Source organism: Ursus maritimus, unplaced genomic scaffold (genome assembly GCF_017311325.1).
Source record: "Ursus maritimus isolate PB19 unplaced genomic scaffold, ASM1731132v1 scaffold_9, whole genome shotgun sequence".
NCBI lineage: Eukaryota > Metazoa > Chordata > Mammalia > Carnivora > Ursidae > Ursus > Ursus maritimus.
In genome coordinates, this window is record NW_024427107.1 from 833,018 (window position 1) to 857,556 (window position 24,539).

General features: G+C 46.0%; 2 protein-coding genes across 3 annotated transcripts in view; one reads left to right on the forward strand and one right to left on the reverse strand.

Annotated features, from left to right (window-relative positions):
- Window positions 1-14,940, forward strand: part of SPIDR (scaffold protein involved in DNA repair) — a 481,232-nt gene extending 466,292 nt beyond the window's left edge. Inside the window, exons 17-21 of one of the 2 annotated variants that reach the window (XM_008706670.2) lie at window positions 6,394-6,487; window positions 7,556-7,670; window positions 7,949-8,002; window positions 11,837-11,994; window positions 13,116-13,261. In XM_008706670.2, the coding sequence (XP_008704892.1) occupies window positions 6,394-6,487; window positions 7,556-7,670; window positions 7,949-8,002; window positions 11,837-11,994; window positions 13,116-13,128 (434 nt within the window). In that variant the 3' untranslated portion in view covers window positions 13,129-13,261. Of the gene's footprint in view, window positions 1-6,393; window positions 6,488-7,555; window positions 7,671-7,948; window positions 8,003-11,836; window positions 11,995-13,115 lie in introns of both variants that reach the window. The other variant, XM_008706671.2, reaches the window with a different exon arrangement.
- A 33-nt stretch (window positions 14,941-14,973) lies between these two features.
- CEBPD (CCAAT enhancer binding protein delta) lies at window positions 14,974-15,998 on the reverse strand. Its single transcript, XM_040626158.1, has one exon. The coding sequence runs from the start codon at window positions 15,938-15,940 to the stop codon at window positions 15,119-15,121; it is 822 nt and encodes a 273-aa protein (XP_040482092.1). The 5' UTR covers window positions 15,941-15,998; the 3' UTR covers window positions 14,974-15,118.
- Window positions 15,999-24,539: the final 8,541 nt, after the last annotated feature.

Below are 24,539 nucleotides of genomic sequence, written 5' to 3' on the forward strand. Positions count from 1 at the left end.
AATAATAAATAAAATATAATGGTGGGTTTGTTTATTTCTCCTTGAAGTGCTATCATTTTGCTTCACATATTTTCACTCTGTTGTTAGGCACATACACATTAAGGATTGTTATATCTTCTTGGCAAATTGACCCCTTTATTATTATTTAATGCCCTTCTCTGTCTCTGATAATTTTCCTTGATCTGAAGTCTGCTCTGCTTGAAAGTAATGTAACTATTTTAACTTTCTCTTATTAGTGTTATCAGGGTATATCTTTTTTTTATAACTTTACTTTTAATCTTTATGTGTCTTTACAGTTGAAATGGATTTCTTGTAGACAACATAGAGTTAGCTCTTGTTTTCTTGTCCACTCTGATAGTCTCTCTTCATTTGTGTTTTTAGACCATTCACATTTGAAGTCAATACTCGTATATAATTGGATTAATATCTATCATCTTTATAATTGTTTTCCATTCATTGGTCTTGTTTCTTGTTTCATCTTCCACCTTTTCTGCCTTTTCTCGTTTTAACTGAGCATTTTATGATTCTATTTTCTCCTCTCTCTCAGCATATTAACACTTTTTTTAAACATTCTTTAGTACACTTCCAACCAATCAAGTACAGTTTCAAATAACACTCTCCTGCTCCAGGGGTAGTACAGGTATCTTATAAGGATATTCTCAGTTCCTCCCTCCCATTCCTTAGAACATTGCTGACATTCACTTCATTTATCCATAAGGTATAGTCAACTGAATACATTGTTGTTATTTTTATTTAAACAAACTATTATATTTTAGATTAATTTAGAATAACAAATGTAAAAGATTTTCTTTCACCTTCATTTATTCCTTCTCTAATGCTCTTTCTTTAGTTTATGTAGCTCCAGTTTCTGACCTATGTTATTTTCCTTCGCATGTCACCATTTCACTGTAGAGTTCCCTGTGGGTCTCTCTCTGAAGTTGTCCTGCAGGCCTCTGGGTGGGTCAGGTGGATATGTAAACACTGCTATCACAGTGCTGCCAGATCCTCTGATAAGAACCAGTTAACTAAGGATTAAGAGAAAACAAAACCCTAGCTGCAAAATAGCAAAGATTGGCCCAGCCTCCCATGCAGGAACACCCCAGACAAGGCAGAGGCTGGGGCACTGACCAGATCCCACTGACAGACAGAGAGGTACAGAGGCTCCCTGCCCTGCTCTCCAACCAGCTGTGGACTCACCCCATCTGACTCCATCAAAGTCATGCAGGGCTAGAGTCCTCACTACTTTGTGAAGTAACAGTAGTAGACAACCCTGTCTCAGCAACTCAGCCTTGCCCTACTCTGCCCGTCCCTGTCCCAGAAAGTCCAGTGATGGCTTGTCCAAAGATAGCCCCAAGCAGGCTCTTTCATCATCTGTAGGAAGTCAGTGCTGGGAGTTGGATAGCTCTCTGCAGCAGCTAAGTCAGCTGGGCATTGGTGTGGTGTGGACCTTGCAGAACACTGAGCATTTTCCCCAGGCAGGGCTTGAACAAACTCAGAGTACTGTGAGTCAGCCGCTCACTGAGAAATAACATCTGTCCATCTGCATGAGTGCTTCTAGGAAACAGAGCTTTGGTGAGGGGATGGTACTCACTGCTTCCCTCAGGTTGCCAGACCTTCTCATCTCATTGCCCAAACACCAGCATCCAGACTATGCAAAGACTTCTTCCCAGTTTATTTTTTTAGGATGACAAAGTTTTGCAGCATTGATTTTTATTTCTTTGTATTGCTCACCACTTCTTAATATACCCCTTGTTAGTGGGTGGTGGTCTTGCTCACCGCGTGGGCACGAACTCAGCAAGTGCACATTTGTACTGTCTCCCTGGGAAGGCGTGGCCAAGTCCTGTCTTCAAACCAGGCTTTGGCCTCTAACTAGAAGGAAACACTTCTGAGCCCCAACTTCTTTCTGTCAGAACAAAAAGGTTGGAGAGGAGGGTGTGGCGGAGAGTTAAAAGTCACTGAAGAAAATACCAGAGCATGAAGCTGCTATGTGCCCTACTAGAAAGGAGTCCCTGCACTTCCCAGGAAGGAGCGTTTGAAAGAACCTTTTTAAAAAGGTGTTTTAATAAATATGTGATATACCTTTCCCAAGCCTAGTTATAAGAGATTTCTGTAAATAAGATAAGGAAAGTAAAAGCTTTTAATAGCAGATTGCAGCCAAATGATGTGTGGTGTCAGAACCTTCAAACTCTTACTTTTTTTTTTCCTTCTGACGATCATATAAATGAATGTTCTAGATACTAAAAGTTCAATAGTACACTTCCCAGTCTTCCCTTGAAATTTAGTTAGAGTTACCAGAAGGTATTTCCAGTGGTGTGTAGACCCCAGATGAAATAAATTTCTTCAACTGCGTCTTGTTCCCTACTAGAAGGAAATTGCTTAATCCCATCTAATTGTAAATGCAGTTAACACCCAAAGATACCTTGGGATAAAAAGGAATTTAGGGGCGCCTGGGTGGCTCAGTCTTTAAGCATCTCAGGTCATGATTCCAGAGTCCTGGGATTGAGCTTCACATTGGGCTCCCTGCTCGGCGGGAAGCCTGCTTCTCCCTCTCCCACCTTGTGTTCCCTCTCTCGCTGTCTCTCTCTGTCAAATAAATAATAAAAATCTTTTTTTTAAAAAAAAGAAAGGAACTTCAGTTGGTAGGAGTCTTCTTTTTATTAATTCATGTAGCAGACACTTACTAAGTACTGCTGGGCACACACGCCCATGGAATGGGAGTCGCGCATCCTGCTTGGCCCTACTTATGCCTCTGCCTATTGTGAATTGGTCAACACTCCTTTCCGGCTGTATTATAACCCATTACTGACTTTGCTTTTCATCCCTTTGACTCAGTCTTGATTAGATTTGCAAGGACAATGAAATTAGCTGGGACAGCCTTTTCAAAATCAAGATCTATTATTTTCATTTTTAAAAAGTCATTCAAGTGGGCATTGCACGAATGCATTTTAGTAAATCAAGCCTACTTTGTTCTAACAATTGTTTTAGCCTCTACAGATAAATTTTTTCCCAATGCTTGTTCTAGTGGGGAATGAAATTTTTGCTCCAGGAGTGGGAAGGATGATTCTTCTATTTTTCTGGAAACTTAGGTCACATCTTACTTCTTTTCAAATGTCTAGTTTAACCACTTTTCAACAGGAATGGTCTGTGATTTGCCAGCATATCTAGATGATATCTATAATGCTTCACATTTCAACAAAGTAGACTATCTCAATCTCCTGTTTAAAATTCTTCACTGGCTTCTCATGTCTTCCAAGTCTACAATCCCCAGCAAAATCCTGGATGACTTGGGTCTCCTAACCTCACAGCCATGTCACCTACTTTCCTTCATGCCCCTTTGGCCTCCAGCCCTGCCTCAGGGTGCAGGGTCAGCCTGTGCCCCCCCACCCCACCTGCAGCCCCACTTCATGTCTCTTCTTTGGGGAAACCTTCCCTGACCTCAAGTAGCATAGAGAGCCTCTCTTCTCTACTTCCAGGGGCCTTTTCCATTTCTCAATTTAGCATTTATTTCATGATAATTTTTAATAGACTATTTTTAGAGCAGTTTTAAGTTTACAGGAAAGTTGAGCAGGAGGTACAGAGATTCCCCATACCCTACACATGTACTCCATCCCCCACTATCAACATCCCCCACCTGGGTGGTACATTTGTTATAGTTGATGAGCCTACATTATCACATAATAATCACCCAAAGTCCAGAGTTTACATTAGAGTTCACTCTTGGTGTTGTACATTCTATGGGTTTAGACAAATGTCTGACATGTATCCATCATTATGGTATCATACAGAATGGTTTCACTGACCTAAAAGTCCTCTGCTTCACCTATTCATCCCTCTGTCCCCCTTAACACCTCAACCACCGATCTTTTTACTGTCCGTATCTTTTTTTTTTTTTTCTGTCTTTATAGTTTTGCTTTTTCCAGAACGTCGTATAGGTGGAATCATGCAGTATATAGCTTTTTCAAAGTGGCTTCTTTCACTAAGCAATGTGCGTTAAGTTCTTTCCACGTCTTTTCATGGTTTGGTAGCTCATTTCTTTTCGGTGCTGAATAATATTCCATTGTCTGGAAGTACCACAGTTTATTTATCCATTCATCTACTAAAAGACAGCTTGGTTGCTTCCAAGTTGTGGCAATTAAGAATAAAGCTGCTATAAACAGCTTTATACAGGTGTTTGTGTGGACATAAGTTTTCAGCTCCTTTGGATAAATACCACCAAGTGCAATTGCTGGATCATATGGTATGACTATGTTTAGTTTTATAAGAAACTGCCAAAATGTCTTCCAAAGTAGCTATACCATTTTGCATTCCTACCAACCAGGAATGAGAGTTCCTGTTGCTCCACATTCTTACCAGTGTTCTGGATTTTGGCCATTCTAATAGGTATGGAGTGTTGTCTCGTTGTTGGGTGGTTTTTTTGTTTTTGTTTTTGTTTTTTGTTTGTTTTTTTACTTATTGTAGTTGACTCACAATGTTACATGAGTTTCAGGTGTACAACATAATGATTTGACAACTTTATTCATTATGTTATGCTCACTGCAAATGTAGCTACCATCTGTCATCATACAGCTCTACAGTTCCACTGACTATATTCTCTATTTTGTAGCTTCATCCTCATTACATTCATTCCATAACTGGAAGCGTATATCCCCCCAGTCCTTCCTCCTCTGGCAATTACCACTTTGTTCTCTGTATTTATGGTTTGTTTCTGCTTTTTGTTTATTTGTTTTGTTTTTTAGATTCCACATATGAGTGAAATCATATAGTATTTGTCTTTCTCTGACTTATTTCACTTAGCATAAAACCCTCTAGGCCCATCCATTTTGTTGCAAACGGCAAGATCGCATTCTTTTTTTTTTGGCTGAATAATATTTCATTGTATATATACATACCACATCTTTTTTATCCATTCCTCTATGCATGGACACTTGGGCTCTTAACATAATTTAGCTATTGTAAATAATGTTGCTATAAACACTGGGGTGGGTATATCTTTTCAAATTAGTGTTTTTGTTTTCTTTGGGTAAATATCTAGTAAGGGAATTACTAGATCACATGGAAGCTGTATTTTTAACTTTTTGAGGAGCCTCCATACTGTTTTCCACAGTGGCTGCACCAATTTACATCCCCACCAACAATGCACTAGGGTTCCTTTTTTCCACATCCTCACCAACACTTGTTTTCTCTCATCTTTTTGATTTTAGCCATCCTGACCGGGGAGGTGATATCTCACTGTGATTGTGATCTGTGTTTCCCTGATGCTGAGTGATGTTGAGCATCTGTTCATGTGTCTGTTGGCCATCCAAATGTCTTCTTTGGAAAAACGTCTATTCAGGTCCGCTGCCCATTTTTAGTTGCGTTGTTTGAATTTTTCTGGTGTTCTTGTTTTAATTTGCATTTCCCTAATCACATGATGTTCGACATCTTTCATATGCTTATTTGCCATCTGTATAGCACCTTTGCTGAGGCGTCTATGAAGGTCTTAGGCCCATCTTTTAATTGGGTTGTTTGTGTTGTGAGTTTTAAGAGTTCTTTGTATATTTTGGATAACAGTCGGTTATCAGATGTGTTTTTTGTGAATATTTTCTCCCATATTCATGCTGTTTTTCTCATTATTTGTTCATCTCGACCACACTATGGAGTTCACAAGAGTAGGGGCTGTAGCATTCATCGTTATATTTTTTGTGTATTTCTCTTTCCTTATCAAAGAAGTAGAAACTAAAATAAGGAATTTCATTATACCTATTAAGGAGGCAAATACTGAGGTGATGCTAGGATACAACTCAGTGAGGCTAGCACTCTGTAAATGGATGGTGAAAGTGTGAATCAGAAAGTCCTTGGGGAAACACTTTCTAAAAGGGTGTTTCTGTATCTCCAGTACTCATATTCTTGGCAGAGTGATTCTGCTTCCAGGAATCTGTCCTAAGGGAGGTGTATCAGTACAGGAAAGGCCTTATGTGGAAGGCTGTCCGCTGCCCCAGACCTGTATGTCCAATGTGGAGGGAACTGTGACACATCACCTGAATGGAATATCGATAAGACAGTCCCTACAACAGCCCTACAGCAACCTACAAAGTAGAATGAGACATTGCCCTGACAATTTGCTTATGATGATTTCAGTATGCATGCATCTGGAAAAAGAGACTAAAAAGACGAGGCAGAATGGAGATACTTGGTTGGGTAGTAATGTGGGCAAATTTTAAAACTTTTTATTGTAGTTTTGTTTGTGCAGTACGTGGAAATTATAAAAAGCTTGGGAACATTTATATGAACTCATAAGTGAGAAAAATAGTCTAAGGAATCTCTTGTTACCATCTATGTCTTAAGGGGCAAAGAGAAGTTGGGAGGGAAGACACTGCCTCTGGGACTCCAGCTTTTGCTTTCTATTGGGCCTAGGCACTGTGGTTGGTGTGGATGGCAGCACTGCTTTCTCATGGCCCACTTGTGACCTGTGTGGCAACGAGAGATTGGAACAGAGCCCAGGAGACAGGTAAGGGTGTAGGAGCTGGCCTGAAAGACCCCAGGGCGGCCACAGCCAGTCCTAGGGGTTCCACTGCCGCACTGTCTCGGGACAGCTTCCCGTGCTAAGGTCCAGGCATGAGCTCCCACTGGGAAAGCAAGTTCTTCGACTGGCAGGTGGGAGGCCATGGCACTTAGATGTGCTTACTTCTTAACATGGACTTTTGCTGGTCCTTTCAGTTGCTCCTGTCTTAAATGAGAAAAGAGGCAGGTTTTGTACTCAGCTCCTTTATTATCAGCTAGGAGAAAAAAGAAAAACTCAGAGCAAACCTGAATGAATAAGACAAACTTGGTAACTGTACAGCTTGTCTTTTGCAGGGGTGCAGACTTTTCCAGGGACCAGCGAACAGCTACATAAACAGACAGTCCTTCCCTGACCAGAGTATATCCTCCCTTGTGCTCTGGGAGCTGGGGCTGGTTATCAATGTAGTTCTGAGCCAGTTCCCCAGCCTCCCAGGGTAACTTTGTCACCCGACAGTCAGAAAGGGGCATGCTCATTACTTTTCTGCTTCTTAATAACTAAAGAACAAGTGTTTTCTTGATGCCTCCTGGGTTGGTGGTCTTATGTATAAACAAGTCATCACTGGATTGTTTTAGAGACAATAAGAGATTGTATCACGGGTTTACTTGGTAGCCGTAAGGAGCGTAGCTACTGGTGATTAGAAGTACGTTTTCCTGTTCAGGCAGCTGGGAAGCCCTGACTTCCCCTTACTGAGCACAGGGCCTCCACTTCGCTTCATGGGATGTTTGCTGTCATCCTCTCTGCCCAGCCTGAATGAGGCTTCCCTGGTTGAGTGTCCCTTCCGCCCCCTGGGGCGTCAGTTGCCCCTGTAGCCGTTAGCCGGAAGCTGACGCTGATCCCTCAGAACAGGCTGAGCTTCTTCAGGCCTATTTCAGGAACTTGGTTTCTGAGAGTAAATCTCCCTTTTCTATATCAGCGAACACTCGAGTTTAGAAAAAAAATGCCTGTCTACTGCTGGACTCTTCTGATTTGTGCCTTTTTCAAGTCTTACCTTCCCTGTGTGTTTCCAAACAACAGAGGCACCTTTTCCTGTGGGGACTGCTCCCGTGTGGTCACCTCTCCTCTTCTCAGAAGGCACCTGCAGGTGTTCCTGGACTGTCCCTCTCGACCCCAGTGCACAGTGAGGGTCAAGGTAGGAGCGGTGCGGGAGCCCATGTGCATCCAACTTCACCTCATGGAGTTGCTCCCGCACTAGCCAAGGGGGCAGCATCTGTTGTTCCTTCCCTGGGGAGGGGAGGGGACGGACACCCCCCCAGGAAAGCAGTCTTTCCACATCTGTGGCTCTGAGGTGAAAGCTGCTACAGAGATGAAGGTTGTTTAGGTTGAACATCCATCTCCACGCGTGGGCGTGGGCGTGGGCACTTGCCCCAGTCCTGGGAGTTTAATCAGCCTGCCCCACTGTTATTGCAGCTGTCCCAGACCAGTATTTCTTCACTCCTGAGGTTTGCTGCCTGCGAGGATGGGGTAAGTCCAGGGACATGCAGCCCAGGTGTGCACCCCTGTGTTCTTAAGCCCCGAGTCAGTGGATCATCTCCAGGTGAAGGTCCCTGTCCCAGGTACTTGCAATTACAACAAAGTGCCACAATATCATTGTGTGCGTGCTAAGTGTTTAGACTATACCAAGACATGGATAAGTCTTACTGCTGTCATTCCCTGACAAATACCTGTGTCTGTTCATGAGATCCTTTCCTTCTTGGAACTGAGGTGATTTCCTGACCAACCTTGCAGTAGATACATGAATATGCCCCCCTGGCTTTGATTATAGTTAGACCGGTGACATTTCAAGTCCGACTGCCGTGATTCATGTTAATAGAACAGAAATATCTGAGACACACACTCTGTGTTTTTTAATTGCTGAGTATTTCAGAATCTGAGTAACTGGAAACTTGACCATTATTTCTCAGAACTGTTTTGCCTTCCCTGAGAGTTACCATGGTGTGAGGCTTAGTAAAGTGGTGTGTTCCTCCAAGAAAACCACCACCTAAATATATATAACTTATGATCTAGAGACAGTTTCTTCCTTGTGAAATTTGGCCCTCATAAACAAGAGAGGTCTCTCCTTGAGACGCCAACTTTGCCTTGTCAAAACCATTTAAAAGCACCACAAGTGGCTTTAGGAATCACTGAACCCCAGAGAAGAGCACTGGGGATGACTGACCACTGGGGTGATGCCAGGGCACAGCCCCCAGGTCACAAAAGTTATCCATGGCCAGCGTTAGGGTCCACATCCAAGTAGCAGAGTTGGGCCAGCTGGGGAGGTTGTGGTGAGAAGGGGGCTGATCATCTACAGAACTTTCTGATAGGGGTCCTATGGTCAAATTTCAGCTCCGATTCCAGTCAGAATACAAGGCTGAATTTATCCATCCTGTGGAGCGTGAGGGGCTTCTGTCTCCGGTGGCTGCCAGCCTTTGCCCCCTGGGAGGGGCTGGCAGTATGAGGAGGCAGAACAGCCATTTGCATTCATTCCTCAAAACCATGGCTCTCAAAGTTTGGATTAAATCGGAACATGGGTAAAGCCATGAATAGGATCCTTGAGGATCACTGGTCTGATTATGGTTTCCAACCCCGATTTCAGGGTGGAGCTGTCTGTGGAGCTCTAAAAAGAGTTTCTGGCTGCCTCCCTGGAATAAAGCCCACCAGCCTGGGCATAGTTTCCTAAAGCAACTCCATGACACCCCCAGCCCAGCCCCAGACCTTTATCTAAAGGGCTGTTTCACATGTAGGGACTGATGTGTAGACCAGGCCGTAGGAGGATTTATGAGCTAGTATTCCCTGATTGTTTACAAGTAAAATGTAAGTAAATGACTCTAATGGACTAAGAACTGTGCTCACCACTTTTCTCACATGTTGCCTTATTTAATCTCTCCAGTATCTCAGTGGAGCAGAATCCACATTTTACCACTGAAGAAACAAGAGTGCAGGGCTTACAGTCACAGTCTTTGTTGGGTGCATTGTTATCCCCACAAGTGACCACCTAACAGAGTGGGGGGAGGTGACAGGGATCCTTGTGCATACGTTTCTATTCTTCCTGAAGTTTATATGTTTAATGTGTGACAAGACAGTGGTATCTGTTGGCTGATCCCTTATCCCCTCATCTCTCAGTCTTTGAGGTAGGGGAGGAGGAAGAAAGAAGGGCATGATGTTGGGTAAGGCTTATGAATTGGAGGGGGCTTTAAACAAGTGCTCCAGATGGCAGATCCAAGTTATCAGGGAAGATATTTCCATGGAAAAGGTTGGGGAAGTGTTGGGGAAAACTCCTGCTTAAGGAGAACACATAGGAAATGAACCAAAACCCACAACCTAAACAAACAAAACCCAACAGCACTTGGGATGGTGCATAGCTCCCTGGAGTCCCACACAGCACAGAGGTGCTCTGTCTGCCCTGAAGTTCCTCAGGTGGCCTTGGCTGGGTCCTACCAGACTCAGGCCTGATCTCCCACTGGTTTCTCGCAGGCTCCCCAGGAGAGCAGCCTGGTGCTTCTTCTAGGAAGCTTCCAGCCGTGGGCTGCCCTTGACTACCCTACCTCCCTGTGGGGACCCAGAGACCAGGAGGAGGCCCTGGCAGAAATCCTGCCTCTACATTTGATTTCCTTCTGACTGAGGCTGACTTGTACCTCTTGCACATTACACTTCTTAACTACGGAGTGCCTGTAGGCAAAACCCTATTTATAAAGTGCTTAAGAGGGCGTGTGTACAACCCTCTGTGTGTGTGTGTGTGTGTGTGTGTATCTTAGTGTAGACGGGTTTGCCCATGGGTGTGCTTGAGTGTGTGTATACACCTGTGTGTGCTCATGTGTACGTGAGGGTGCCTGAGTGTGTGCCTGTGGGTGAGGGGCACAGGGTGGCAACGGCCTCAGGTACCACCTTTCTGGGTGCTGTGTTATCGGAGCTGACACCCGTCGAATTAGGGTAAATTGCAAGCCTGGAGGGCCAGAAGCTCATCCCCTGTCCTCCAGCTTTACTCACAGTGGGTAGTTAGGGCTTTACAGATGTACGGATCGGATGACCTGCAAGAAGCTGATAGAAGATGGGTACAAGAAGGACCTCTGTGTAGACGTGAGCATGAGTTTTCCAGTATGGATTCTGTCAGTTTTCGGGATGAGAATGCACATTGGCCAAAATCCAAAGAATCAAATGAGGCTTTCCACGAGAACTCTATTCCCAGGAACAGATGTACTGTTTCTGGCTAGGACGCATGAGTGTTAAGTTTTAAGCCTCAACTTTAATGTGTTCAAGCTACAAATGTGAAAACAATGGAGTTTGCTGCCGTTGTACATGTCAGTTCTCAAAGGTCACATTATAGCAATATGAAATTTGAGTTGGTTTCCTTACTTTCAGAAAAAGAAAAGTTGAAGGAAAATAGTGTGTGCTTTTCAAAAATAGAGACGTGTTTTACACATATGCACATTCATTACATTCATATGAACAGTGTGTTTGCATTTGCTGGTGTGATTGTTTGTTTAATCTCTCCAAACTAATTCCCCCCAAAATACATTTATCATTTGATCTCCATTTATAAGTAATGTAGTTATTATTGACTATGATATACTTATTATAAACTATAGCTGCAAAACCTGACATTGTAAAAAGAAATGATCTGTTGCTGACTTATTTTTTTCAAGTTAGAATTCTGTACTTTTACCCCAAGTGACTATAGGAGTGCCTGGGCCTTCTACTTCCCCAGACACAAAGGTACAAGGCTAGTTAAAGTGGGAAGAGACAGCAAAGGAGTATCCAGCTGGCCTACCTCAGTCCTCCCAGACCTGGACAACAACCGCTCCCTCTGCATGGCCCTGTGCGCTCCTTCTGCACCAGCACCCCTGTGGCTGTCTGGTTTTCTGCCGTCTCTTCATGGTTCATAGCAAGCCCTTGATGAATGACCAAGGCAGTGGGCCATGAACCTGACATCAGTGTCACAGATGAACTAAGCGGAGGAAGGCCTCAGCCATGGTTGTCCGGTCAGAGACTTTAGTTCCATCTCTTCACCTGTCTTGATTACAACTCCTACTCCCCCATCCCTCTGTTGACCTTACTCTAATTTTTTTACTAAAGAAGCCTAAACTCTACAAACCATATTGAATACACTAGGTGTTTCACACCATGCCTGACTTAAAAGACAGGAAAGCAAAATGATCACAGTGGTTTGGCGTTAGAGCACTGCTCACATCCCAGATTGAACCTGATATGTATTGCTTCAGAACAAACTATCTCAAAGCTTAGTGGCCTTCACACTTACTCTGCACATAGACCAGCAATTTGGATAGGGCTCTTCCAGAACAACTCATCTCTGCTCCACAGGACATCAGCTGGTACCCCAAAGGCTGGGCTGTTGTCACAGAATGCCCTTCAGTCCCTGGCCGGCTGTTGTACTCCTGTTGCCTGGGACCTTCCTGGGCTCTGGCCAGATGCCACACAGTCTGGATTCCCTCAGGGCGTGTGTCTGGATCCCGAGAGAGGTAGGCAGAGGTTGGGCACCTTCCTGAGTAAGCCGGGGACACCACTCAATGTCCCTTCCACCACACTCTTCTTAAGAAGCAGTCGCTGAGCCCAGCCCAGGATCCAGGGTGACGGCAGTGAGGTGCCCACCTTTGATCGGAGGGCACCAAGGAGCTAAAGAGATAACTTTGGCTACGTTGTTGGAGCCCTCCAGCCTCAATCTCCTTTGCCAAGACACATTAATGATGGAACGTGTGAGCTAAAACATACTGAACCAAGCTACTGTAGAGATGTGTTAAGCGTCTTGCACAGAGGAGTGAGATACCCCAGTTAGTACTCTGCAAGTGGCAGCAAAGGAGTCTCTGAAAGAACACATTACCCTCTAGGGCTTCTGTCTCTGGTAAGGCCACAGATTTGATTTATCCCAATGCTTTTGAGCTGCTCTTTATTTTCAGCCCCATCCCCACCCCAGGAAGAAAATGTTCTGAGGTTTGAGACCACCAAGGCCCTGCCATACCTTCCTAGCCTAGTCATCTGGTACCCCTGCTGTCCAGTGCCCTGAGTTCTCATCTAGAGATAAAACCTGCTCAAGATTAACCAATCACCATAAAATACTCATCAAACAGTGTGAAGGAAAAGCTTTTTACAACATAGACATTTTTGGCTCAGTGTTACTCTAGAAGAAATGGGATCCTATTGAGGAGGGAAGTTTGGGGCAAAGTACCAGGAAATCCTTTGACCAGAAGTGTTGCTAGATTGGGGAAGTGTCCCAAAGGAAGTGGGAGACAGCTGCAAGCATGATGCATGCCCAGCCCCCAGCCTTTCTGCTAGAGAACAGGACATGTCCCTCTGTATGTCCGTCCCCAGTTCCTCTCATAGGACAGCCAGCTGGGACATGCTTTTTGCATCCACTAACAGACAGCAGAAAAAAGGAGTTCCTTCATTTGCCATAATAAATAGAGCTTTTATCAAGCGCTTAATTTTTTCCCTCCTTACCCGTGTTGCTCTTACCATTTGAAAAGTAGAAGGTTACAGACTGAGGCAAGGACCTTCTGCTCTGCTCTTTGGTGTTCTGTGTTGGGAACAGAAGGTCCGGGGCTAACTCTATTTGCTTTAACCAGCATGCCTTCTATCACTGCAGAGTTATGAAGTGAAGAGTGTCCTCGGAAAGGAGGTGGGGTTGTTGAATTGTTTTGTCCAGTCTGTAACCACCCACCCAGCTAGCTGCGTTGGATTGGAGGAAATTGAGCTGCTGAGTGCAGGAAGAGCCTCTTCCGAACAATGCCGGTTGCCATAGGATCTGTGAACTTTGCGATGCAGTCACAATGGTGGTGGAGGTGGTGGTGGCTCGGGGTAGTTATTTGTTAACTCTGGGCAGAGCAAATGTATTGTATGATCTTGAAATGGAACTTAGATTTTTCTGGGGCAAATGTTAGTAAGATGATTTTGTAAACTAAACATCAAAATACTTTTTTCTAGTTCTATTTTTACCTTTTTGCAAATTTAGGAACGTTATTAAAACTTAAGTAAGCCTAAGGTCTTCATTTTGTATTTCATCTTAGGCAATAATATTAAAACAGCAAGAAAAAAATTTTGTTCACTTGTAATTTTTAAGTTTAATTTTACCATTCAACATGCCTTTCTTGGTAGTTTAGTTATTTAACACTGTCCCAAAGAGTACCCTGCAAAGCTGAAACATGTGTCCTAAGTTGTAGTATTACTGTTCTACTGCACAATATGTGTCCAACTTAAGCATTTTGGGAAAATGTTCTGGGGAACTGTGTCAGAGGTAAAACTGTTACCCGTAAAGTATAGATAAGTTACCTGGTGTGATTATTGCTATACTGCACAGAGGTATTGATGGCTCACTGTAGATAGGCCTGTGTAATCCTGCTGGGTACTGTGCACAGAGAGCCACGATTACAGACTCAAGAGAAGTGGTTGGTTATCTTGCTTTGTTGGCAGAGATTTAAATTAACATAAAATGATGAATAAATTATCTTTAGACAATAAAGATTTTTGTCTCCTTCCTTCTAAAAATATAATCATGGCAGGCCACGGTTAATTACATAATATGCTCTAGCAGCGCAGAGCAAGAAAGGGCGCCTAGTACCCACTTGGGCTGGGAGAGAGGCAAACGGCTTTATGTGTCCTGATTAACCTTTGAAACGTTACAGTGACTGTCAAGATAGTCAGTTTTGAGTAGTTTTGACCGTCCTTTGCGTCTACTACAGGGCTGTTTCTTGTTTATCCCCACTTGAAAAATGTATTCGAAGCAGTACGTAAGACTGAAGAAAGTGAAAGCAAAGTCCCATGAAAGCCAAAGATGAGTCAGACGTTTCTCGGATAATCGGAGCCCTCCACTACCCCCTCACCCCTCGCGCAGCCTCTCAGCTCTTCTTCACAGACCCCGTAAAGCCGCTGCAGGGCCGGGAGGCCAGCCGGCCCCTTCTCCAGGCCCGGCTCCTTCTTTGGGAGCACCTTCCACCAGAAAGCTGCTAGCCGGACATGAGCTTAGCCGCGCTTCGCCGATCTTAGGCAAGTATACAACATTTGGAGGTACGCCATGGCTGGTTTCAAAAGCAAAGCAGACCCCCTCTTTTAAGGAACTTGGTTCTCCCTCATGGACACACACCTGGGTCCCGCCGCCTCCCCGGGGCCTTGCTGCGTGTCTGGCACTGGAATGTGCCCTCCCCGGCGAGGTTCTGGGGTTACCAGCGTTCAGGAGTCACCGTGAATACAGGAATCGGGGTGGTTTTAAATGCTGCTTTATTCTTACAAATACTGTAAAAATTAATATAAAAAAGTGAGCATGCTCAGTCCTTTCCTCTTATCTACAATACAAAGGGTTTGTCTGGAAAGTCTTTTTTCTTACAAATGTACCTTAGCTGCATCGATAGGAGTAAGATGTAGAAAAGCTACCATTATAAAAATAATTTAAGGGAAAATAAACATGTATAGCTTCTCTCGAAGTTCAGTGGTGTTAAGTCCAGGCTGTAGGTTCCTTCCTTCGCGCGTCCCAAAGAAACTGCAGCCGGCGCCTAGCGGCTCTCGCGGCGTCCGGGCGGGGCGCGCTCCGCTCCCCGGCCGGTCGGGTCTGAGGTATCGGTCGTTGGTGAGTCTCTCCCGCCCCCCGGGCGCGCGTTATCGGCAGTCGGCGGCCCCGGCGGCCGGCAGGAAGGGCGGGCTGGGCAGCTGTTTGAAGAACTGCCGGAGGCCGGCCAGGTCCCGCGTAAGCTGCTCCACACGCTGGTGCAGCTTCTCGTTTTCGGCCGACAGCTCCACCAGCTTCTGCTGCATCTCCTGGTTGCGCCGCTTGGCCTTGTCGCGGCTCTTGCGCACCGCAATGTTGTTGCGCTCGCGCCGCTGCCGGTACTCCGGGCTGCCGCGGTCCGGGCCCCTCTTCCCCGCACTCTTCTCCCGGGCCGGGCCAGGAGCAGGGCTCGGCCCGGGGCTGCAGCGCGGCGGCTCGGGCGACGTGGGTGGTGTGGGCTGTGCGGTCGCCGCCAGGCTCACCACGGTCTGCGCGCACGCGGCCACCTGCGCAGGCAGCAGCGAGCCGGGCGCGTCGCCGTCTCCCCAATCGGGCTCGCGCTTGAGCGGACGCGGGCCGGCTGTGCCCGGGCCGTGGGCACGCGCGAGGCCGCCGGGCAGCAGCTCCAGGGCGCCCGCACCGGCGCCTGCCGCGCCAGCCTTGTGGTTGCTGTTGAAGAGGTCGGCGAAGAGCTCGTCGTGGCACAGCTCCAGGGTGGGCACGGCGGCCATGGAGTCGATGTAGGCGCTGAAGTCGATGGCGCTCTCGTCGTCGTACATGGCAGGGGCAGCGGCGCCTGGCTCGGACAGGCTCCCCGCCTCGCTCCCGCGGCCCGGCTTGCCCACCCGGCCCGGCTCGTAAAAGGGTGCGGGCTCTGCCGACCAGGGCGCGCCGCGCGCCGGGCCGTCCAGGCTAAAGAGCGCGGCGCTCATGGCGGCGTCAGGCCGGGCTCCTCGTCCGAGCGCGGCTGTCACCTCGCTGGGCCGGCCCCGCCGCCTTTTCTAGCCCGAGCTGACGCGCACGCCCCGCCCCGGCTCCAGAACCGCGGGGGCGCCCCGGGGCCGCGGGGAGGGGGGCTGCGGGTGGCAGCGTCCAGGGAGCCCCCGCCCCGCCCCGAGCACCCGGCCCGGCCCGGGAGCCGCCCCCGAACCTCCCCGCGGCCCCCGTCCCCGCACCTCCGGCCCGCGCGGGAGGGGAAGGGGCGCTGCTTCCTCCCCGCCCCCCGGCCCGGCCCCTGCGCCTCTGCTGGGAATGACCCTCCCTCTGCCCGCACTCCGGCTCCTTCTCTCCTTCCTGTTTGTCGGGTTTGGAGCCTCTTCACTCTCGCAGCAGGCAGTGAAATCAAAACCGGGACTTGGCTGCGGCGCGCGCGTCCCGGGCCGGTTCCCATCGTCAGAGGAGCTCAAGCTGGGGGAGGGCGGCTTCGGCGCTGAGGACAGAGCCTGGGGACGTTCTCCAGCCACAGCTCCCGTCCTGGGGACCCTGGTCCGCCTGCGGGGCGGCGGGGAGGGCGCCCTGGGGGGCTGCTTCGCGCGTTTCCGGGAATTCGGGGCCCGATTTGTCCCTTCGCATTGGGGGCGAAGGCCTTGGGGGTCAAGGCTCCGCCTCGCGGCTGGAGCGTCCAGGCCGCAGGGGCTGCGGAGCGCAGCAAATGGAAGAGGAGTCCCGAGGCATGTCTGAGCCGCGGGCCGCCCCAAATACGACGAGCGCCAGCGCGCCCAGGCCCGACCAGGCCCGACGGCCGGCTCGAATCCCGCAGAGCAGCGCGAACCCGAGGCCCCGCGCTCCCCGCGGGCTGACGTCCCTTCCAGCCCTTCTAAAGCAGTGAGGTCTCCAGTTCTGTTTTTAGTTCCGGGAACTTTTTCTCTGCTCAGTATTCCGGAGAAGTCCTTTTGAATCTAAAGCATTTGGGTCTTTAGGAGAAAGAGATTTGTACTTGCAGCTCTGATAGAGTATTAACTTGCTAGCTCTTCATACTGTAAAGTGCATGAAAGCACAGTATAGATTGATTTTGTTCATTAAGTTTCCTGAAATTTGGGGCATTTCTGGTCAACTCCATTTATTAAATCACAGTCCCTATTCAAACATGGCCTCCATCTCAAATCTATGCCTAGCTTCGGCTTCTCACTCACCAGATTTTGTGTCCAAACACCTAATGCTCCACAAATTTTACCGGAGTTTCTGCAGTCAATTCCAGAGGTATTTTGTAATAATGTGCTATGGATATTTTATAGGTTTCCTACAAGGACAAACCTGTTGCTTTAGAATGACTTGGAGAGGGCACACAGTGTTGATGTTATACTATTGATTAATTTCCTATGAAGAGTAAAACCGAGTGACACATGTAGTGTGGGCTCATGCATGCCCAGACAAATTTCTTAGTTCTTACGTATTTAGGAACCCATAGAAACACTACTGAAGCCCTCTCCAATTAGAGGATGTAAAATAAATATACAGAGGAACCATATTCTCAAAAATAATTCAGTGAGATTAGTACATTCAGATATCAGATTAGGATTGAGTTTGAAAGACATGCTAGGCCAACATTTTTAAAATGTACTATGCACTAATTAGTAATCACTTTTAGATTTCAATATTTTCTTTTTCCAGAAGGAGTTAGAGGGAGAGGTCATAGACCAGCGAAGTATGGATTTGTTGTGACATTTTAAGGCAAATTGTTTTTTGTTTTTTTTAATTTGTTTGACAGAGAGAGACAGTGTGAGAGGGAACACAAGCAAGGGGAGTGGGAGAGGGAGAAGCAGGCTTCCTGCAGAGCAGGGAGCCTGACACAGGGCTCTCTATCCCAGGACCCTGGGATCATGACCTGAGCCCAAGGCAGATGCTTAACGACTGAGCCAACCAGGCGCCCCAAGGGCAAATTAGTTTTTTTAAAAATAATAAGTTTTTTTTTTTTGACGGTAGTTCATAGTCCTTTCTTGAAATCTCTTTTTGCTCTTTCCTAGGTCTCCTCTAAATTTATTCAATTTTAAATGTATTCAAATACTGAGTTCTTCATCATTTCTCATTGGTAGGGTTCTGTTTCAAGTAATTACTTGAGCCTCCTTGAGGCTTTGGTATTCTGAGAAGAACTGCTGAAAGGAAGGCATCAAGTAAGAAAGCGCTCCTGTGAAACTTGGGAACCTTTGGATTCCCCATGTTTATGAGGGCGCTCCTACGTTGAGCACAGTTGAGATGTTCAGATGAAGTCCACTCTCTGTGGAGTTTCCAAACACATCAACCTTTTTAGAAATCCAGGAGGCTGGAAGTGCTTAAATTTTTCAGTATGCTCTAGTATTTTTGAGCATTTTCAGGGTTAGAAAGTTACTCGGGTTTCCTTCTCCGCGTTTGTAACACAGGGACCATAACTCAAGTTCTAATGAGGGATCATTTTTGGATGCTTCATATGGTACAAGATGTGAAACAAGAACAGGTCTCCTCCCAATTAAAGTCTGAAACAGTACAAATGTTTTGTGAACAGTGCTATCTAAAATGTAAAAATGAAGTCTCAAGAGGAAAGACACTTTGCTGACTTTAGCGCCCTCTTCAGATTATTATTCTCAACTATCACATTATATATTTTAACCTACCTTGGGGCTAATTTTAACTTCATGGTATATTTTTGTATGTGTTTTATGTTAGACAATAGTGAGGTTACAATTATACACTTTCTTAGATAAACCTTATTCCAAATGTATTAATTTTGAAAAAGACAAGGGCCAATATAGTAAAAACATAAGGTCCATGTCTGTTGGGCTCACATCCCTGGTGCTGTTAAATCCTATGGATTTTATTAAAAATCTACTGTGATATGTAAACAGTTCTGCATCCACCTTAGTCTCTAATTTATGAGACCAAGCCCCCAGATTAAACAGCAGCCAGAGCTGAGAACAGGTATTTGATTATGTGGGTCAGTTGTCCAACCTGCCGTATATTTGCTCACATTCCCAATAATAAAAACAGAAATGAAAAGTGGTTTGCCTTCCCAACCTGTCTTGTCAAGTGGACTTATCTCCCAGTCAGCCTACACTTGTCAGTCCTGTCTCCTTCCTCCCTGTCACAGCCCAGCTCCTCAGCCATCCCCTTAGTGGCACTTCTGTCACACATGCTCACCCACAGAGCCACAGATCTCACAATCTGTCCTCCACATGCAATCCATTCCTCACATGGCCAAGAGATCTCTGAAGAGGAAGATGTCATCACATCACTCTGTTCCTCAGAGTCTTTTGAAAAGTCCTTGGCCAAGACAATAGTGTTTCACTTTCCAAGCGTGAACCCTCCACTGCCCACTTCTTTAAATCCATTTCCTACCACAAGCAACTGACACGTGACTCAACTCTGACTATTCTACAGACCTGCCTGGTCCCCTGTGTGTGATGCTGATGGTTCTGCTGACAGGGCTTTTCCTCTACTGCTTGGCTGGCCAGATTCTTCCATCAACTTTCCAGCCCTACCAAAATGGTGTCTTTTTGTTGCGTTGTCCGTTAGCCAAGTTAATCATTTCCTCATTTGGTTTCTAAGAAAAATAGTCCCACGTATTGCCAATTATTAGATGTATGTTTCTTCATATTTTGTTGAAATAAGGATTCATAGGACAGTCACCTTGGGCCAGTGTGTCAGTTATGATTGTCATTGCTTGTATACGGATGTCAGAGGCTGGGAGTGAAGTCCTGGGATGACAGTGGAGAGTGCTCTCTTAAGAAGTTCTATATCATAAACTCTCTAGGGCGGACAGAGAGCAGTGTTGTGTAGAAACCCCAAACATCAAAGACTGAATTGAAAAGTGGTTCAGAGCAGGCAAGCAGTGAATGTGAAGTGTAGAAATATCTTAAGCAATATACCTGGCTTATATTTTCCTGTTTACATATGTATTCGAGCAATACATTATTAAAATCAATTTCTAAAGGAGACTGAGTTCTTTATATGAGTACAAAGTAGTAATTTTAAGAAAATGAGAGGAGCAAAGTCACTAAAAATAGTGGAATAGGGAACAGCAGGGCTCTGTCCCTCCACAATAACGGGCAAAACTGTCAGAATCTGCTTTCATAGAAGTCTACAATCTGGCCAGAAACGTACAACAGCTAGAGGAAAGCATGATGAAGAAAGCAGCTGCTCCCCTGCACTAAGCAAGTGCGGTGGCATTTCAAACTATCTGCTTACTCTCCCCCATTCTCCAGATTGCTGGCAGTCCTGAGACGGCAGGGTGAATTCCTGGTGCAGGTCGCTGGCGCCAGAGGGAGCAAGGCAGACTATTCACAATGAACTGAGGATGCCTGTTTGGATCTGTCCAGTGACTCCCTGAGGGAGTGGAGCAAGGGGTGGCATTTGGGCCAAAAGCACGTAAGAGCAAAACCTGGGGCAAGCAATAGTAAGACCGAAAACCTGGGGAAGGAAGACTTTGGAAAAGGAGATAAATGGGAGGAACGGGCTTTTAAAAGCTCCTGCATATGCCAGGAAATCAAGAAGTCCGCGTGCACGCTCAGGATGGGTTGCGTAGTCAGAAGGGGCCCTACAATACCCCAGTCTTCCACTTCTGGCTGTACTCATGCTCCACTCATTCAAGAAATGAAAACCAAGGCAGAATTAATAAAAGCCTAGCTAAGCATCCAATCTGCAAAAACTAAAATTGTACTGGGGGGGGCATATATATTTTTTTACCTTTGGCTTCAGGCATTTAAGGTAACTATTAAAACAAAGCCTGTATTTGTGAATCAATCAACATGATACATCACATCAATAAGAGAAAAGATAAATACCATATGATCATTTCGGTAGATACAGAAAAAGCATCTAACAAAGTACAACATCCATTCATGACAAAAACCCTCAACAAAGTAGGTTTAGAGGGAACATACCTCAACATAATAAAGGTCTAATAAAACCTGCAGTGAACATCATACTCAATGGGGAGAAACTGAAACTTTTTCACCTAAGGTCAAGAATAAGACAAGGACGTCCACTCTCACCATTTTTTTTCTTTTTTCTTTTTTTCTTTTTTGGTTTTATTTAAATTCAAGTTAGTTAACATACAGTGTATTATTAGTTTTAGGGGTAGAATTTAGTGATTCATCAGTTTCATACAACACCCAGTGCTCATTCCATCACGTGCCTCCTTAATGCCGCCCATCACCCAGTCCCCCATTCCGCCACCCACCTCCCCTCCAGCCACTCCATTTGTTCCCTGTAGGTAAGAGTCTCTTGTGGTTTACCTCCCTCTGTTTTCTTCTAATTTTATTTTTCCTTTCTTTCTCTATGTTTATCAGTTTTATTTCCTAAATTCCATATATGAATGAAATCATGATATTTGTATTTCCTTGACTGACTTATTTTACTTAGCATACTACACTCTAGTGCCAATCACATCATTGAAAATGGCAAGATTTCATTCTTTTTGATGGCAGAGTATTATTCCATTATATATACCATATATATACCACTTGTTTTTTATGTTACTCACCATACAGTACATCATTGGTTTTTGATGTAGCATTCCATGATTCATTATTTGCATATAACACCCAGTGCTCATTGCAACACGGGCCCTCCTTAATACCCATCACTGGGCTAACCCAAAACCCCCCTCCCCCGCCATGAAACCTCAGATTGTTTCCCAGAGTTCATAGTCTCTCATGGTTCGTCTACCCCTCTGACTTCCCTCCGTTCAGTTTTCCCTTCCTTCCCCTAATGTCCTCCATGCTATTCCTTATATTCCACATATGAGTGAAACCATATGATAATTGTCTTTCTCTGCTTGACTTATTTCTCATAGCATAGTCCCCTCTAGTTCCATCCATGTCGATACAAATGGTGGGTATTCATCCTTTCTGATGGCTGAGTAATATTCTTTATCCAGTCAACTGTTGAAAGTCATCTCGGCTCCCTCCACAGTTTGGCTATTGTGGACATTGCTGCTATTAACATTGGGGTGCATGTGCCCCTTCTTTTCACTACATCTGTATCTTTAGGGTAAATACCCAGTAGTGCACTTGCTGGGTCATAGGATAGCTCTATTTTTAACTTTTTGAGGAACCTCCATACTGTTTTCCAGAGTGACTGTACCAGATTGCAATCCCACCAAGACATCCTCGCCAACATTTGTTGTTTCCTGCCTTGTTAATTTTTCTCATTTTAACTGGTGTAAAGTGGTATCTCATTGTGGTTTTGATTTGTATTTCCCTGATGGTTAGTGACGTTGAGCATTTTTTCATGTGTCTGTTGGCCATTTGTATGTCTTCTTTGGAGAAGTATCTGTTCCTGTCTTCTACTCATGTTTTGACTGGGTTATTAGTTTTTTGAATATTGAGCTTGAGAAGTTCTTTATAGATCCTGGATATCAACCCTTTATCTATAATGTCATTTGCAAATATCTTCTCCCATTCCGTGGGCTGCCTCTCAGTTTTGTTGACTGTTTCCTCAGCTGTGCAGAAGCTTTTTATTTTGATGAAGTCCCAAAAGTTCATTTTGCTTTTGTTTCATTTGTCTTTGGAGACGTGTCTTGAAAGAAGTTACTGTGGCTGATATCAAAGAGGTTACCACCTGTGTTCTCCTCTAGGATTTTGATGGATTCCTGTCTCACATTGAAGTCTTTCATCCATTTTGAGTTTATCTTTGTATATCGTGTAAGGGAATGGTCCAGTTTCATTCTTCTGTATATAGCTGTCCAATTGTCCCAGCACCACTTATTGAAGAGACCGTCTTTTTTTCCATGCCGTCTTGGTGACCACAGCTTTGTAATACAGCTTAAAGTCAGGTAACGTGATGCCCCCAGCTTTGTTTTTCAACATTTCCTTGGCTATTCGGGGTCTTTTCTGGTTCCATACAAATTTTAGGATTTTTTGTTCCACCTCTTTGAAAAATGCCAATGGTATTTTAATAAGGATGGTGTTGAAAGTGTAGATTGCTCTGGGCAGCATAGACATTTTCACAATGTTTATTCTTCCAATCCATGAGCATGGAATGTTCTTCCATCATTTTGTGTCTTCTTCAACATCTTTCATAAGTGTTCTGTAGTTTCTAGAGTATAGCTCCTTTACCTCTTTGGTTAGGTTTATTCCTAGGTGTCTTATGGTTTTTGGTACTCTTGTAAATGTAGTCAATTCCCTAATTTCTCTTTCTACAGCTACATTGTTAGTGTATAGAAAAGAAACTGATTTCTGAGACGGGGAAGCAAACTCTGGGGCTCCTTTCCTTCAGATGGACAGAGAGGGCGGCCAGGCGGCGAGCTGCAGGAAGGAGGCCTTTTAATCAGTCTGCAGTGTGAAGACATACTTCAAGAGGATCCTTAGAAGTCTTGGACACGCTTACCCTTATGTGGCAGGTGCTGTGCTGGCCACTGGTGACCCAAAGATGATGACAAATATGTTCCTGTCCACAAAGAGCTAGCGATCCACTGGGAGGAGGAGGAGTTAAGATGGCAGAGGACTAGGAGACACCTTTTTCAGCCAGTCCCCCGAGTCGAGCTGGATAGATACCAGACCAGCCTAGCCTAAACAACCACGGAACCAGCCTGAGATGCAGGAAGATGCATCTGGATCTCTACAAATGAATATCTCCAGCGCTGAGTATTGAGGTACGAAGCGGGGAGCCATGAAACCCTGCACAGATATCAGAAGATAAACGGAAGGGGGAGGGAGCCGCTGCGTTCGGGCGCCGGGAAGCGGTAACCACTTGCACGGGAGAGCGGGCGGGGCTCACGGACGGCACCCACAAAACAGCAGACTGAGACCGTGAGCCGGGAGCACGCGCCACTAGGCATCTCGCAGAACACCGGAATCTCAGTGCGCTCACTGGATCCAGACTGAGACCGGGAGGTCCGGGAGCACGCACGGGGCGGCTGGCGGCTGGCGGCGTTAGAAACACAAAGGACAGAGACGCGCCGGCCCTGGAAGTGAGGACTGAGAAACCAGGTGTGGGGCGCACATCCCGGGACGCTGCAGGGTTGAGCAGCACCAACAGTAACAGAGTTAAAGTGGCCAGAACATTAGTAGAGAACGGGCCGCAATCCTTCTGTTCCGTGACAGAGGCTGAAATTCGGCCGCTGCTGCTCTGACTCTCAGAAGAGGCATAGCCGACCGCCAGGGAAAGCCGCCAGAGAACAAAAGCCTGGAAATACTGGTTCAGAGAGTGCCCATCCGCATCCTCCCTCGCAGGGGACATGGAGACGCTACCCAAACAGGGTTGCCTGAGTATCGGCGCGGCAGGCCCCTCCCCCAGAACACAGAAGGCAGGCTGAAAAATCAAGAAGCCCACAACCTGGGTGCCTGGGTGGCGCAGTCATTGAGCACCTGTCTTCGGCTTAGGGCATGATCCCAGCGTTCCAGAAAGGAGTCCCTCATCGGGCTCCTCCGCTGGGAGCCTGCTTCTTCCTCTCCCACTCCCCTGCTTCTGTTCCCTCTCTCGCTGGTTGGCTGCCACATAAATAAATACATAAAATCTTTAAAGAAGAAGCCCACATCCCTAAGATCCCTATAAAACAAGGGGCACGGCCTGGGACCCAGTCAATAATTTGGGCTCTGGAAACCCCGCAACCTCTCC